The sequence below is a fragment of the Sinohyriopsis cumingii genome, chromosome 17 (genome assembly GCF_028554795.1).
Source record: "Sinohyriopsis cumingii isolate HCF-2022 chromosome 17, ASM2855479v2, whole genome shotgun sequence".
In the NCBI taxonomy this organism is placed as follows: domain Eukaryota; kingdom Metazoa; phylum Mollusca; class Bivalvia; order Unionida; family Unionidae; genus Sinohyriopsis; species Sinohyriopsis cumingii.
The window spans coordinates 15115012-15127795 of NC_142977.1; the positions used below are offsets into that span (position 1 = coordinate 15115012).

At 34.8% G+C, this 12784-nt stretch overlaps 1 protein-coding gene across 1 annotated transcript in view; it reads left to right on the plus strand.

Moving 5' to 3' along the window:
- Window positions 1-11909, plus strand: part of LOC149777797 (uncharacterized) — a 51069-nt gene extending 39160 nt beyond the window's left edge. Inside the window, exons 3-5 of the mRNA XM_089940456.1 lie at window positions 867-971; window positions 1252-1412; window positions 7332-11909. Coding sequence (XP_089796582.1) covers window positions 867-971; window positions 1252-1412; window positions 7332-7611 — 546 coding nt within the window. The 3' untranslated portion in view covers window positions 7612-11909. The remainder of the gene's footprint in view (window positions 1-866; window positions 972-1251; window positions 1413-7331) is intronic.
- The last annotated feature ends 875 nt before the right edge of the window (window positions 11910-12784 follow it).

The following is a 12784-nucleotide window of genomic DNA, read 5'->3' on the forward strand; positions in this document are numbered from 1 at the left end:
TAAACTGCTTTAATTTCTTTTTCATCAAATTACGTTTTTGTGGTACAGTATAGCCTTCCAGTGTTGGTGCACCTTAAAATAACAATCAAATAACGAACCAAATTTTACCTTTACATTTATTGACCTAACCTTTCATTGATATTATATGGTCATGATTGCTTCGACCTGCTGTTAATCCATAATCTGACATAACTGCAGCATATATAATTACAAGGTGTACTAGTATATGTGTTACTTTATCCGAAAATTATTTTTCATGTCTGTACAACACTATTATTGTTTAAGAAAACAACCAAGAGAAGGCCTGAATAAAACTGCTTGCAATAGAGTTGGTACTGTGTTTCCAATTCGTACTGTCAATAAAAAATACGTGTTCTGCTTTAATTCCATTTAATTAGGTACGTGCTAGGATCAATCTGATTTAAATTCAGATGTACTTGTCCAAGATCTCGATTTTAACCTGATTTGGAAGGAAGAATTAAAGAGAAAGCGTCCTTCTCACGCTTTGTCACGCCCGCTTTTCTGGTAAATACTCCAAATGCCTAGCATATCCACATTAACAAAACAAGTAAATGATTATCTATGCGATTCAGGCAGTTCGTATTTTATTCACCAGCATCAGTTCTAGAAGATATACTTGTATGCATACATACATATATACTATACACATAGGCTATTTTGATGTGAAAAAGCAATCCGAATGGTCGCAAATATTCTTCAAACGATGAGGAAGTTATAAGGGCAAGAACAGTGATAATTTCAAGCATCATGGCTGCTGTATTATACTTCAGTGTTCCTCTGCTCTTAAAAGGCCTCTATCTAAACCGTGCATATTAGTAATACGTTATTTATATGTATGTTTACAGGGAAGAGTCTTCAAGTCAGATAGTCTGGTGTTTGGCCCAAGACACGCTTTCATTATAATCAAAGAAACTAACAGGTGCTATGACTGGGGAAAATGGGCATATGCGGTAAGATTTTAATTGATACATTGTATTTTTTATTATTATGGTTTTATATATCAGTTTTATTCGTGAATCAATACTATGTTCTGAGTTTACTTTTAAGTACCATATCAAACATACATGCAAACCGGAGACAAACGGGTTTAGTTTAAGATATCTTCTGTAAGTCTATTAAGTAAACAAAGCAGTAGCAATACCACCACTGTATGTATGTATGTATGTATGTATGTATGTATGTATGTATGTATGTACGTAATCTCATTTGAATTGATTTCATCCAATGCAGAGGACCATTTCCTGTTCAGATGACGATATCAAATGCTGTTTTCAAAATAGCAGAGTGGAATCAAGAGGGACGAGCTTTTGTGCCCACAGAATTGACGAATTTCATGAAGAATGGGAATCTAAAGGAAAATACTACAATGTACTTCACCGGAACTGCCAAACGTAAGTACAAGCATAATCCATGTATATTACATTGCAATTGTTTGACTCTTTGTCATTTTGTACCACTTAAAACATTTATAATTGTCACTGGTTTGTCTAATTATGCATGCAACAATTAAACGTGTGTCTTTCCGCCAATTATGTGGATATCTCTGAAATGTGACATTTCTTTCAATTAACAAGTGCATATCTTACAGAACAGCTTAAAAATTACGCCTCTTTGAAATACTAACTCCTCCGCAAGTTATGTTTTTCTCCTCACCGTATGTCAGTATAGTGCCTCGTGTATTTGTGTGACTGACTGATTGACTGTCTGTCTGTCCGTCTGTATGTATGTATGTATGTATGCATGCATGCATGCATGTATGTATGTATGAATGTATGTATGGATGTATGTTAATGAAATCTTCGTTTTTCATTCCTTAAGTGATATCTATGCCGCTGACTCCAGTCAAGTCACGACAGCGAATCACGCCTTCGGACGTATTGAGTGTTGTGTGAGCGAATGAGGTCACTGGAATATCGAAGAAAGTTTTAATTTCCTTGATATTTGATCTCGTCGCTCACACTGAGCAAGAAGGAAGCCCGATTTCAACTTTTTAACACTTTTTGTTGTTCCGATCGATCCAGTTATTGTCTTTTCAATCACAAAGGGAGTGGGTGCGGCGAGCGGTTTTCGTTCATCTTTAGACTGTATGACCATGAAGCATGGGAATGACTCCACACTACACGGTTAGTCATCTGAGTCAGATTCAGTTTTCGTTTGTTTGTTTTGATTTATTTTAATTCTCCGTGTTCGTTTGGTTAAATTCAGCACCCGTGCTCCCCGCCGACCACGGAGCCCAGCAATGTGACATTTTTCAAGTGCCAGGGATATACTCAGTTGGCAAAATCACCTCCTGATTGATCCTGCAAGATATTCAGTCGCCAAAAATTACCTTCCGTTTGACCTGTTGAGCCACCGACTTCTAGAAAAGGGAAAAGTCAAAGGGATAGATTGTAAATGCAACGGTGGTATTAAGAGAGATACAAAGATAAAGATAAAGAAAATCATCGAATAGACAAAGCCCTTATTGGGCTCAGTGCGACCAGCCGATTTGTCATGACCGGGCCCATACTGACCACCAGTACAGAAGAAATAGAGGCCAAAGCAGAATATTGATCGGAAAATCTCTGCTCAACTGCTAGGATCCTTTCCTTCCTCGACACGGAATGAAACACACGGCAAACAGGTTTCCTCTACTTAGCCGCCTCTTACGACACGTAATGGGGACACGTCGGTCCAATTCTACAACCTCGGACACGCAAGGGGGGTATTATGAGGAATGCATCTATCGTTGTAGCTATCTTCTTAAATCACTGTTCTATAAATATAATTTAAGCTATACAATTTATTGATTAATGATGCATCAGCAATGCTTTAGGCTTTTATATTTTTTTCCGAAAGGTTGAATTGGCTACACAAATATATATCACTGATAGGAAAAGATTCAGCCAGACATAAATGAAATGAAATAGGATTTAATAAAAGCACGTTTAACCGAACATGCTTCCTACAAAAGTTAGAACATATTGTCATGCAAAAACATTTTAAAATTAATATTCAAGGGCAGACAAATTCGTTTTGCAACCGTATGATGACGATTTAAGATAATCAGACTGCAATATATAATGCTGCTGGGTACTTCTGCGCACGTAAGGTTTGCCTCTCCAATATTGAAGCAAAACGCATACCGAATTCTACCGAATGACGAAAATAAAATACTGCAATGCTTACCGTTTGAAAAGAGCCCATTGTCACCATGACTCGTGATATGTCGGCTTATTTTGCGCATAGCTTTGAAAAGATGCAATGTTTATCCATCGCACTATATAAATGAAATACATTACTTTGAACTGTTTCTGTCAGCAGTTCAGTCGAGTAATTAGGTCAGGTTTATAGCTACATTTACAAAATTCAACGTAACAATGCCAATAAATGGCAAGAGATATTAAACAAACTAAACCGATCTTGTAAAAAACCCAGTAGAGGTCAACATTTTATAAACAATAAGCTGTTATGTGGAAAAGAAACAGCAATGAATGGGATGCTATATGTTTACAACATTTTGTTTATGGGGAAAGAGTACTGAAGAATTTAGAAACAGACTATACGTTGGAGAATCCAGTTCTCGAGGCAAGTTGACACGGTGGGTAGAAGACGATTTTGTATGTGTGGGACAACTTCTTGCAAAATTGGAAATTTGGATTAAGATGCAAACCATTCTTATGGTATACATTTCCTTATTTTAAATCTATTTATTTGTATGTTTGTAAAACATACATAGTGAATAGGATGTTCTGGGTTACAGGTTCAAGAAGGTCATGGAGTGGGTCTTCATGTTGACATTTAGAAATCACATTTTCATTGGCTTTTCAAGTCGAAATGTGGGATATATGTGTACAATTTATGAATATCACTTGTCTTAATAAAGTAGGATCGTTCATTCTTGATACAAAATTAATTTTATTTTTACCCAAAATAACACGTGATCCAATGTTTACAGAAATGACTCATCGTTGCGCATAATTACCCGACGCGCAGAATTGGCCGACATGGTGGTATATTTTCTCCACATCTTCATGCGTTGAAAATGTTTTGTCAACAAGAGGTGAAAAACGGTACTTTTAGCCGTTTTTTGAAACGTCTGCGTATCGCATAGGCGAAATAGTTGGAATAACAAATTATTATCTATTTTTATGAAGGTTACTGATCTAAATTTTAAGTTAGGAAGGCAATATTTGTCAAATTGTACACATACTTGAAGATTTGGAGATAATTTATTGTGCAAAATCTCGTTCTATCTTACGTAAGAATTTGTATTAAAAAGAATAAAATACATATTTGTATAATGGAATGTAATGATTGCTTCAACAGTTATAAAACAGCTGAAAACATTGTACAGCTAAAATAATTTAAAACTTGATTTAGTTTTTTTTACTAGTCTATGCTATGAAAGTAAGTAACGAAAAAGAGTGAAAATCAGAAAGCTTTGTACAAATGAACAACAATTAACTTCTCTAGAATACAAAGTGAAAATAAAAAGGAATTTACGGTATTGAGAATTAAATCCCAAAATAAACCTTGAATTACAGACACAAATCCAAATAATAAAAAGTTACTTATAAAATTTTATGGAAACCCAAGTTAAGTCCAACGCTCAAGGTGTTGGTATACATATGGCGGCCTGTATCGTGTTGTTCTACAAACAATCTTTTGTTGAAATACAGTAACATAATTCCAGGTTTGAATTCACTAATAATGCCAGTAAATATTTCTTACCAAGAATATTATTCTTTATATTAGCATTCTGTATTGCCAGAGATAAAAATCACTGAATTAAAGAAATTTAAGAACTAAATTCCAGCCCAAATCAACTTCCTGGCACAACAATACTACAAAGTTGATTATGCTAGATTTTAAAGCACGAATTAATAATATTTCCAGTAATAAGATTATATAGTCTTTTGCTTGATCTCTGGTCACAATTAACATTTGCTATAAAAGAACGCACTACTTAATGGAAAATAACCTTCTATAAAATTTTTAATCTTTCCAAAATACAAGGTTACTAAAAGTTAAAAAGTATGTTACTAAATTATAAAATAAATAACGTGGATTATGTCAGGTACACCGGGTAAATTGATGATGAATTCGAATAACCTATACCCAGACCCAAATAATTATGTTTACTGCTATCAATAATGTTCTTTATATTCAAGACATGCACATCAAAACTATATGTCTATGTATTAGATGTTTACAAAATAATAAAATATTATTAATCAAAGTCAAGTAGAAAATGAACTAAATTTTATCAAGTTCAAGTGCAATACACAACGTTGCCTTATCAACTGCATATATTGAAATAAAAAATAGAAAAAGACTAACAAGCAATGCAGATTATAAATACAGAGCAGTTTAGTCAAATGCTATTATATGTTCACCTCGCCGTCAAAAGATTATGCCCCTAGAGAAGGTGATATGTAAAGTGCACAGCTTACCACCCTCAGGATAGACCACGTTTTCTATTGCAGATCTGTTGTAATGCTCAACGTTTGTACTGTGATCTCTGTAATTAGGAAGGCTTTGTTGCGCCATTTTCTAGATGTGACATTATTTTGCATATATTTTTATATATACACTCATTGTGTAACGAGATCTTGTTAGATAAGCACGCAATATAATTTTCTAATATTTATTATTTATAGGTTTTGCAATTATATATATATATATATATATATATATATATATATATATATATATATATATATATATATATATATACAATATGTCCTACTTTATGTATAGACTATTGTAAGTTTGTTCCTGTGCAAATTTTTTATACTGCAGTATGTTTTTTATCTACTTTTTAAGTATGGACCCTATAGAAAGCGAGATGGTTCTCAAAATAATAAAGTCTTACGGGAGCCTTTAAAGAGATTCAAACCTACTCTGCTTGGGTACTTCAGATATACCGACTGAGTTACCATAAAACCGCCCACTTATAAAGTCTTTAAAAAAAATCGAGTTTTCATTTTCATGTACATGAATGTAATTGTTTAATTCTAATTTACATTCCGTATTTATAATGTCATAAAGTAAATCAATCCGTCTAAGTTCGGCTGTAGCTTGGTACCTATGTATATTTATAAATACACATGTTGGTTTGTTGGAATACAGTTTTAAAAACGAACTTACTGCATGTCACTTAATTCTGAATACTGCATTAGTCCCTTAATAACGAATACTGTTTTGTCATTGAAAGCAGAATTCTGTATTTGTCCCTAAATATTGAATATTGTATTTCTCCCTCATCACCAAATCTATATCATAAATAATTTGTAACCAAATCTCCAACAAAGAAAATAGTTCGGATGAACATTTTGTCTTTTGTAAGTTTTTATTTAATTATCTTCCTTTGCTTAATATCTTTACTTTGTTCGCGATTAAGATAAATGCGGATCTTATATGAACTACATAATTCAACGGCGTTTCGCAGCTCACTTTGTTTGACTGCATATACGGGTTAGTAACTCATATTTCTAATTATAAATATGTGAAAATTTGTGAAAAATGCGGTGTTAGAGGCCTAAAATATACCGATATTTCGGTTTATTTTTGTCTACCATAATATTTTGTTTTAATTGAAGGTGTTCAAAATTTCGGATATGATAATGGTGGCAAGGAAAGAAAAGTTCATTGCTTGGTTGGCTTACAAATACGAACCATAAATTTATAACCCTTGTAAGTGCATGTGTCGAGCATAATTCAATGGAAACAAACACATACATTATTAAATTTTAAAAGGCAGGAAATGGATTGTGTTTGGACGTCAGCATACATCCGGTATACTTATAGAGTGTTTTTGACCGTCATCTACTTATTTGCCAATTTATTACGGTTTCATAGCTTCTTGACATTTGGGAAGGAGGAAAACGCTTAGGCATAACAAAATCAAAACCTTTTACGATATTGTCAAGAACGATTACTATACATGAGTGTGAAAGTGGTTTCTCCGTGCGAAAGTGGTTTCTTCTCATCCGTACCGTCAAGGAAACTGAATTTAAAAGCATATTACTTTTTATAATTTGTACATAATATTGCTAGAAGTGAAACTAACTGACGGGGTATAACTGAAATGTTGGTTTCGGTATTTCTTCCATTACACAAATGTGACTAATTCAAGCACTTGGGCTTTGTTCGCAACCTCTAAGCGTTTATAAAAATGCAATGATTCGTATGTTGCAGATTTAAGATAACTCTCAGTAAAAACAAATTCGGTACAGTAAATATGAAAGAATATATTCGACATTATGCACAGACCTTACGATCAGGAATTCATAATATCACCATTTCTTCCTGATTTTTATTTTCAGATATGCTATCTCACTGCAACGGTTTCTTGATAAATGTCCCATAAACGTAGCTGCGTCGATACAAATTAGTCAACCACAAAGTGTCGCCTTAGAACCATTTTACGTTCGACGTTCTAATGAACCAGTGGAAGAAACTGAGCTATGTCCTCTGGATTTTACGGCGTTGGAGAAATATCTTAAAGAGTTTAATATGGAGTACGGACAGGAGATACATATTTGTCAGCAAAATGTAACAACAGAATTGTACTTCACAGGGACGGTCTGTTTAGTCCTCTGCTAGAGACAGATTTAACATAATAAACCGCGTATGATTCGTTGTCTTGGATAGAGAGAGAGAGAGAGAGAGAGAGAGAGACAGAGACAGACAGACAGACAGACAGACAGATAGATAGATAGATAGATAGATAGATAGATAGATAGATAGATATAGAGAGAAAAAGAGAGATACATAGAGAGAGAGATTTATTACCTACACAAATGCCCTACCGCTACCACCAATTCTTTTTGCATAACAGGCCATGTAATTTGCATATATTGCTGTAGTTGTCACTAAATTTTATGTTTTTTTATCTGCAGATAAAATCATTTATATGTTAAAATACTTAATATGCATAGAAAGTTTGGATATTTGGATTCTTTATTGTTAAATGTTATACCCAATAATACATATCATTGTATTGAAAACTTCCAGTTGTTGTAGTTGTTACACGGTTTAACATCATTTTTCAGAACAAGATATGTCACTAATGGCAGCCATTATAAATTGTAGAGAAAGAAACCGGGAAAGCTTCAGAAAGAACCACCAACCAAAGACAGGCTACTGGCAAGCTTTCTCACGTACCCACATTGGCCGAGCCCGAAACTCAAGCCCACGCAGACAGAGCTGAGATGGCAGTGATCTGTAACGGTGCGCGCTTTAGACCACTCGGCCACTTGGGGCATCAAAACATCCAGTAATACATCATAATGTAATGTACAAAATCTTGTATTGGCACTGAGACAGTTTGCACATAGAAAGAGTAAATACATTATATGTATACTGCTAACTGATGACAGAAACGTTTGCTTCAGAAAATTTTGAAATTACGTTTTCCATTTTTTCTGATAAATTTTCTTCCATATTATTATATGATGAGATTTCGTGATCTTAATGCATTTCGTCTTTTGTCGTTCACATAATATAATTGTTTCTAAAAATATATTGTACGGCAAGTCGCATGTATTCGCAACCTTATGACATTTAATACTTACACTTTCTTGATGTTTAATAAACCATATCATGTAGAACGTCCTGTAAAGTTATATGTATTCGCATAATTATGTCGTGTACTACTTTTTATAGATATCTACTAATATAAACTGTAATTTTCAACATTAAATGATTTTTAGGATATATTTCTTATTGGAAACAAGGACTTGAAGTTACTATCTATAATTAACTTGTTACCCTGTAAATATGACCATCATAATTTAGTTTACAGCTCACTACTATTATTATGTCCAGTGGAGTAATTGTGACAACGCCATAATCAACGGAGTAACTGTGACATCATTATGAACAATTGAGATTATTGCGATAGCATGGAAACATCTCAACTCAAAATCGCTACTAGAAAATACCAATGGTCTGGTTTTGATCTTTTCAGTGCTTGCACTTGGCGTATAACTTTATCAAACAAGCGGTGGTGTGTATTGATTTTCTGATCAGGAATGACTACCAGGTGCTGGGTCCTCTGTACTTGAAGTGCTTTGTACTTTACACTGTTATTAAACAAGCGCACGGAATTTATTGGTCATCTAACAAGCGGGGTAATAACAGCAATGCAAAGTTTATCCAGCAGAAGAAAAATAAATGCAGAATGAAATACATTGTGCATGAAGTAAAATTATCTCCTGGATAAGTTTTAAAACTAACACAAGCTATTATTAAACGACAGTCAATTTGGCTGAAGATAGATTTTGGAACCACGAGTGCTGACGTTTTGCCGCCTGCAAAACAAATGTTAACACAGCGGCAACTCAATAAAATAGGACTGAAAAATCTTTCATTTTAAATTTATCAGCAGCGCAAGTTACTACAATGCCTAGATCGCAGGCAATCCGTGTTGGTTTTTCGGGACCTGCACTGGCAACTATTGCGAAACAGTGCTACATAAATCACCAGTGCTAGGCACCCTTTGGATAGCTGCTGCCTCGGAGGCCATATCCGGGGACACAACGAAGGCTGTGTCGGGTGACAGTATCAAACAGTTAGTGTAAAATGAAAAGCATTCACTTTTGTCTAACTATTACAAATACAAAATATGGGGGTCCCGAGTGACCGAGTGGTCTAAAGCGCTCTCCGTTACGGATCACTGCCATCTTACCTCTGTCTGCGTAGGTTCGAGTCTCGGATTCAGCCAATGTGGGTATGTGAGAAAGCTTGCCAGTAGCTTCTTGAGGGTCGGTGGTTCTTTCCGGTGTTTTCCCGGGTTCTTCCTCCACCATTAATACTGGCCGCCATGTATAGCCTATCGTGTACTGAAAAATGGCGTTAAACCCTACAACAACAACAACAAAAACAACAAATACAAAATGCCTAAAACACGAGCGTTCAGAAACGTAATACAGAGAAGAAACGTAAAAAAACTGAATAAAAGAGTAACCGGAAAGCGATCCATGGTGGATTCATAGGTCCTTTCCTAGCAGGAATAGCGGGAAGTCTACTTCCCAATCTTCTGAGAATCGGGCGTGCGAGAGGACTAATGCTACCTGGTACCAGCAGGTAGACTGATCAGCGAACCGTCCGTTGAAAAAACTTTGAGATCTTCGATAAACTGAAGGATTCAGTGGATTTCAAATATTTTCTAAACAAGAGCTCAGAGTGCTAGCGGTCCAATCACTTCAACCTGGAGGGAGAAGTTGTGCTATAAATATCCAAAATTTCAAATATGGATCTAGTACGCATTGGGTAGCGCTTTATAAAAACAACTATTTTGATTCGTTTGGGCTACCACCGAGTGATATTATCAAACAGTACGTGCTATCGTCCCAAAAGTACAAAAAAATCAATTATTCGTCTACTCAGCTTCAGCCAGTTGGAACTGCATCTTGTGGATATTATTATGTTATGTTTATCAAGCAAATGTCCACGAGTGCAAAGCTCTCTGCGAGTGATTTTCTGAAATTTGTATTACAATTTACACCGAGACCAAGCCTGGAAAACGACAAAATTGCAATTTCATCTAACACGCAAATATAAAAATGAATATATATTGTCTGAAATGCAGAAGTTAAACGGAAAATACGAAGGAAACCAAAGAAACTATTAAAAATAACCGACTAATGCTTAAAAGCATATGTGCTGCCTGTGGCCGGAAAAGAGTATGTTTCTCAAATGTGACTCACTATTACCTGGGGATCAGGAACTGTCAAGAATTTCTAATATTATTTTAGTCGACGATTAAATTATAACAAAAATGCAAAAGCCAATCTGCATGCAAAGCGTGTACATGTGAAGCTGACCACGATCTCTGCATTGAGCAAAATAAAATAGTAAATTATTTTCAGTGTTGTAATCAAAGAGGTGTAATCGGATCCAGCTTCGATATTCACAAATTAACAGGTAAAACCATAACCAATTCGTTGAAAGGTAGTATTGTCAGCACAGCAAGAAAGCCTAATAAAGTATGGACGGATCACGGAGCAGAGGTTTTCGATAAGCAGTTTGAGCAGTTTCTGGAACAAAATAATATTACTAGATACATCACTGGGAACTAAGGAAAAAGTGTAGTCGAGAGATTTAATCGTACGATGCAAGAAAAGATCTACAAGCAACTTACAGCCAACAACACTAACAGGTATGTTGACGATCTGCCAAAGATTATTTCAGATTACAATAACACAAGACACGAAACACTTGTAATGACACCAAATCAAGCTGTAAATAACCCAGTGTTAGCAAACGAGAATATGTACCGAAGACACACGTTTAGCGTGGGTGAGATAGTTAGAATTTCACTAGTGAAGAAAGGTTTTGAAAAAGGATTCACTCCTAAATGGCCGAGGAAGTATTTCCTGTGGATAAAATTTTAACAGCAATACCTGTGACATATAAGATGAAATACTCAGCAGGAGAATAAATTATTGGATGTTTCTATGAACAGGAACTACAAAAGACGGAGCAGGATATATTTATCATCAAGCGAGTCATAGCAAGAAAAGGGTAAGAAACGTTTGGTCAAATCAGAGGCTACAGCGATAGTTTTAATAGCTGGATGCCAACTAGTGAAATCAAAAATATTTGATCAGATCACGTGATGCATAGCATCCAACAATCCAGTCATTGTAAATCTTTTCGTATTTCAAAAGGACAGACTTACATTTCAATGGCCTGCACAACGATATCAAATATTGTCTTCGTGCTGCTGTTAGTGCCCACTACCCAATCAAATTAAAAATCTTAACAAATAGAAAATCAAATTGTTTATTTTTTGACGGCCATAAACTTTTAGCTGCCCACTGATCATAAATGGCCATAATAACTCCCTTAATATATAATTCTCAGATACAGTAAAATTAAACTTTTTCTTATCTTCTTAGCGAGGTGATATTTTACATTATACCGCGATTTTTCTCCGATGTAAATTTGTTCATCGCCTTGCACTATACCTAGCTCATCTGCAGATATATCCTCAATAACAGGGAATAAATATGTTTCTAGATCAAATTTGGGATTCTTCGAATCCTGGTGTTTTACATGTGGACTCTTATTGGATTTTGCTGAATTCTGATGCGCTGATGTATTTAGATTTCTAGCAAAATGTTTTACATGCTGACTGTCGGTATTGGAATTTGTAAAATTCTGATTCGCTGACTGATTAGCTGTATCACGATCAATATCAATGTAAAAATCTAACAGTTTCTTCGCAAGAAAAATTACTTTGTTTGAAACATCTTATACATATGACTTTATCTAAATTACTATAATAAAATGCCGGATGAAATAAGAAGAATAGTCAGAGCTAAAATCTTAAATATGAACTTCTTGTTCGATGCTGTCAAGTTGTTTAGAAGTGATAAAAAAAACAGACAAAAGTATGTGAATTTTCTCGTTATATATGATACTCATTCGGCGTTTAGCGTGTTACGGACAGATGCGAAGGTATCAGAACTTGAGAAATACCTATAAAATATTTGTTCGATATGACAGGAATACTATTAATAATAATTAATTACTGTTGTCTGACAAGGGAAGATCTAAGAAATATTCTGAAAATTGAATAATGTAAATGGAGTGTTTTGCACTGATTTCGTAGCAATCGCAATTTTATGTTAATTGTCAAAAGATGGATAGATTTGTTACTTGAGCTAAATTAATTTCAGCTGGAAGAGGCTGTAAGAAATATGTTTCGTGGTGATGTTAACGTGGTAGCTCGCCTTGAAGTAGAATATATACAAATGATTTGATTTTG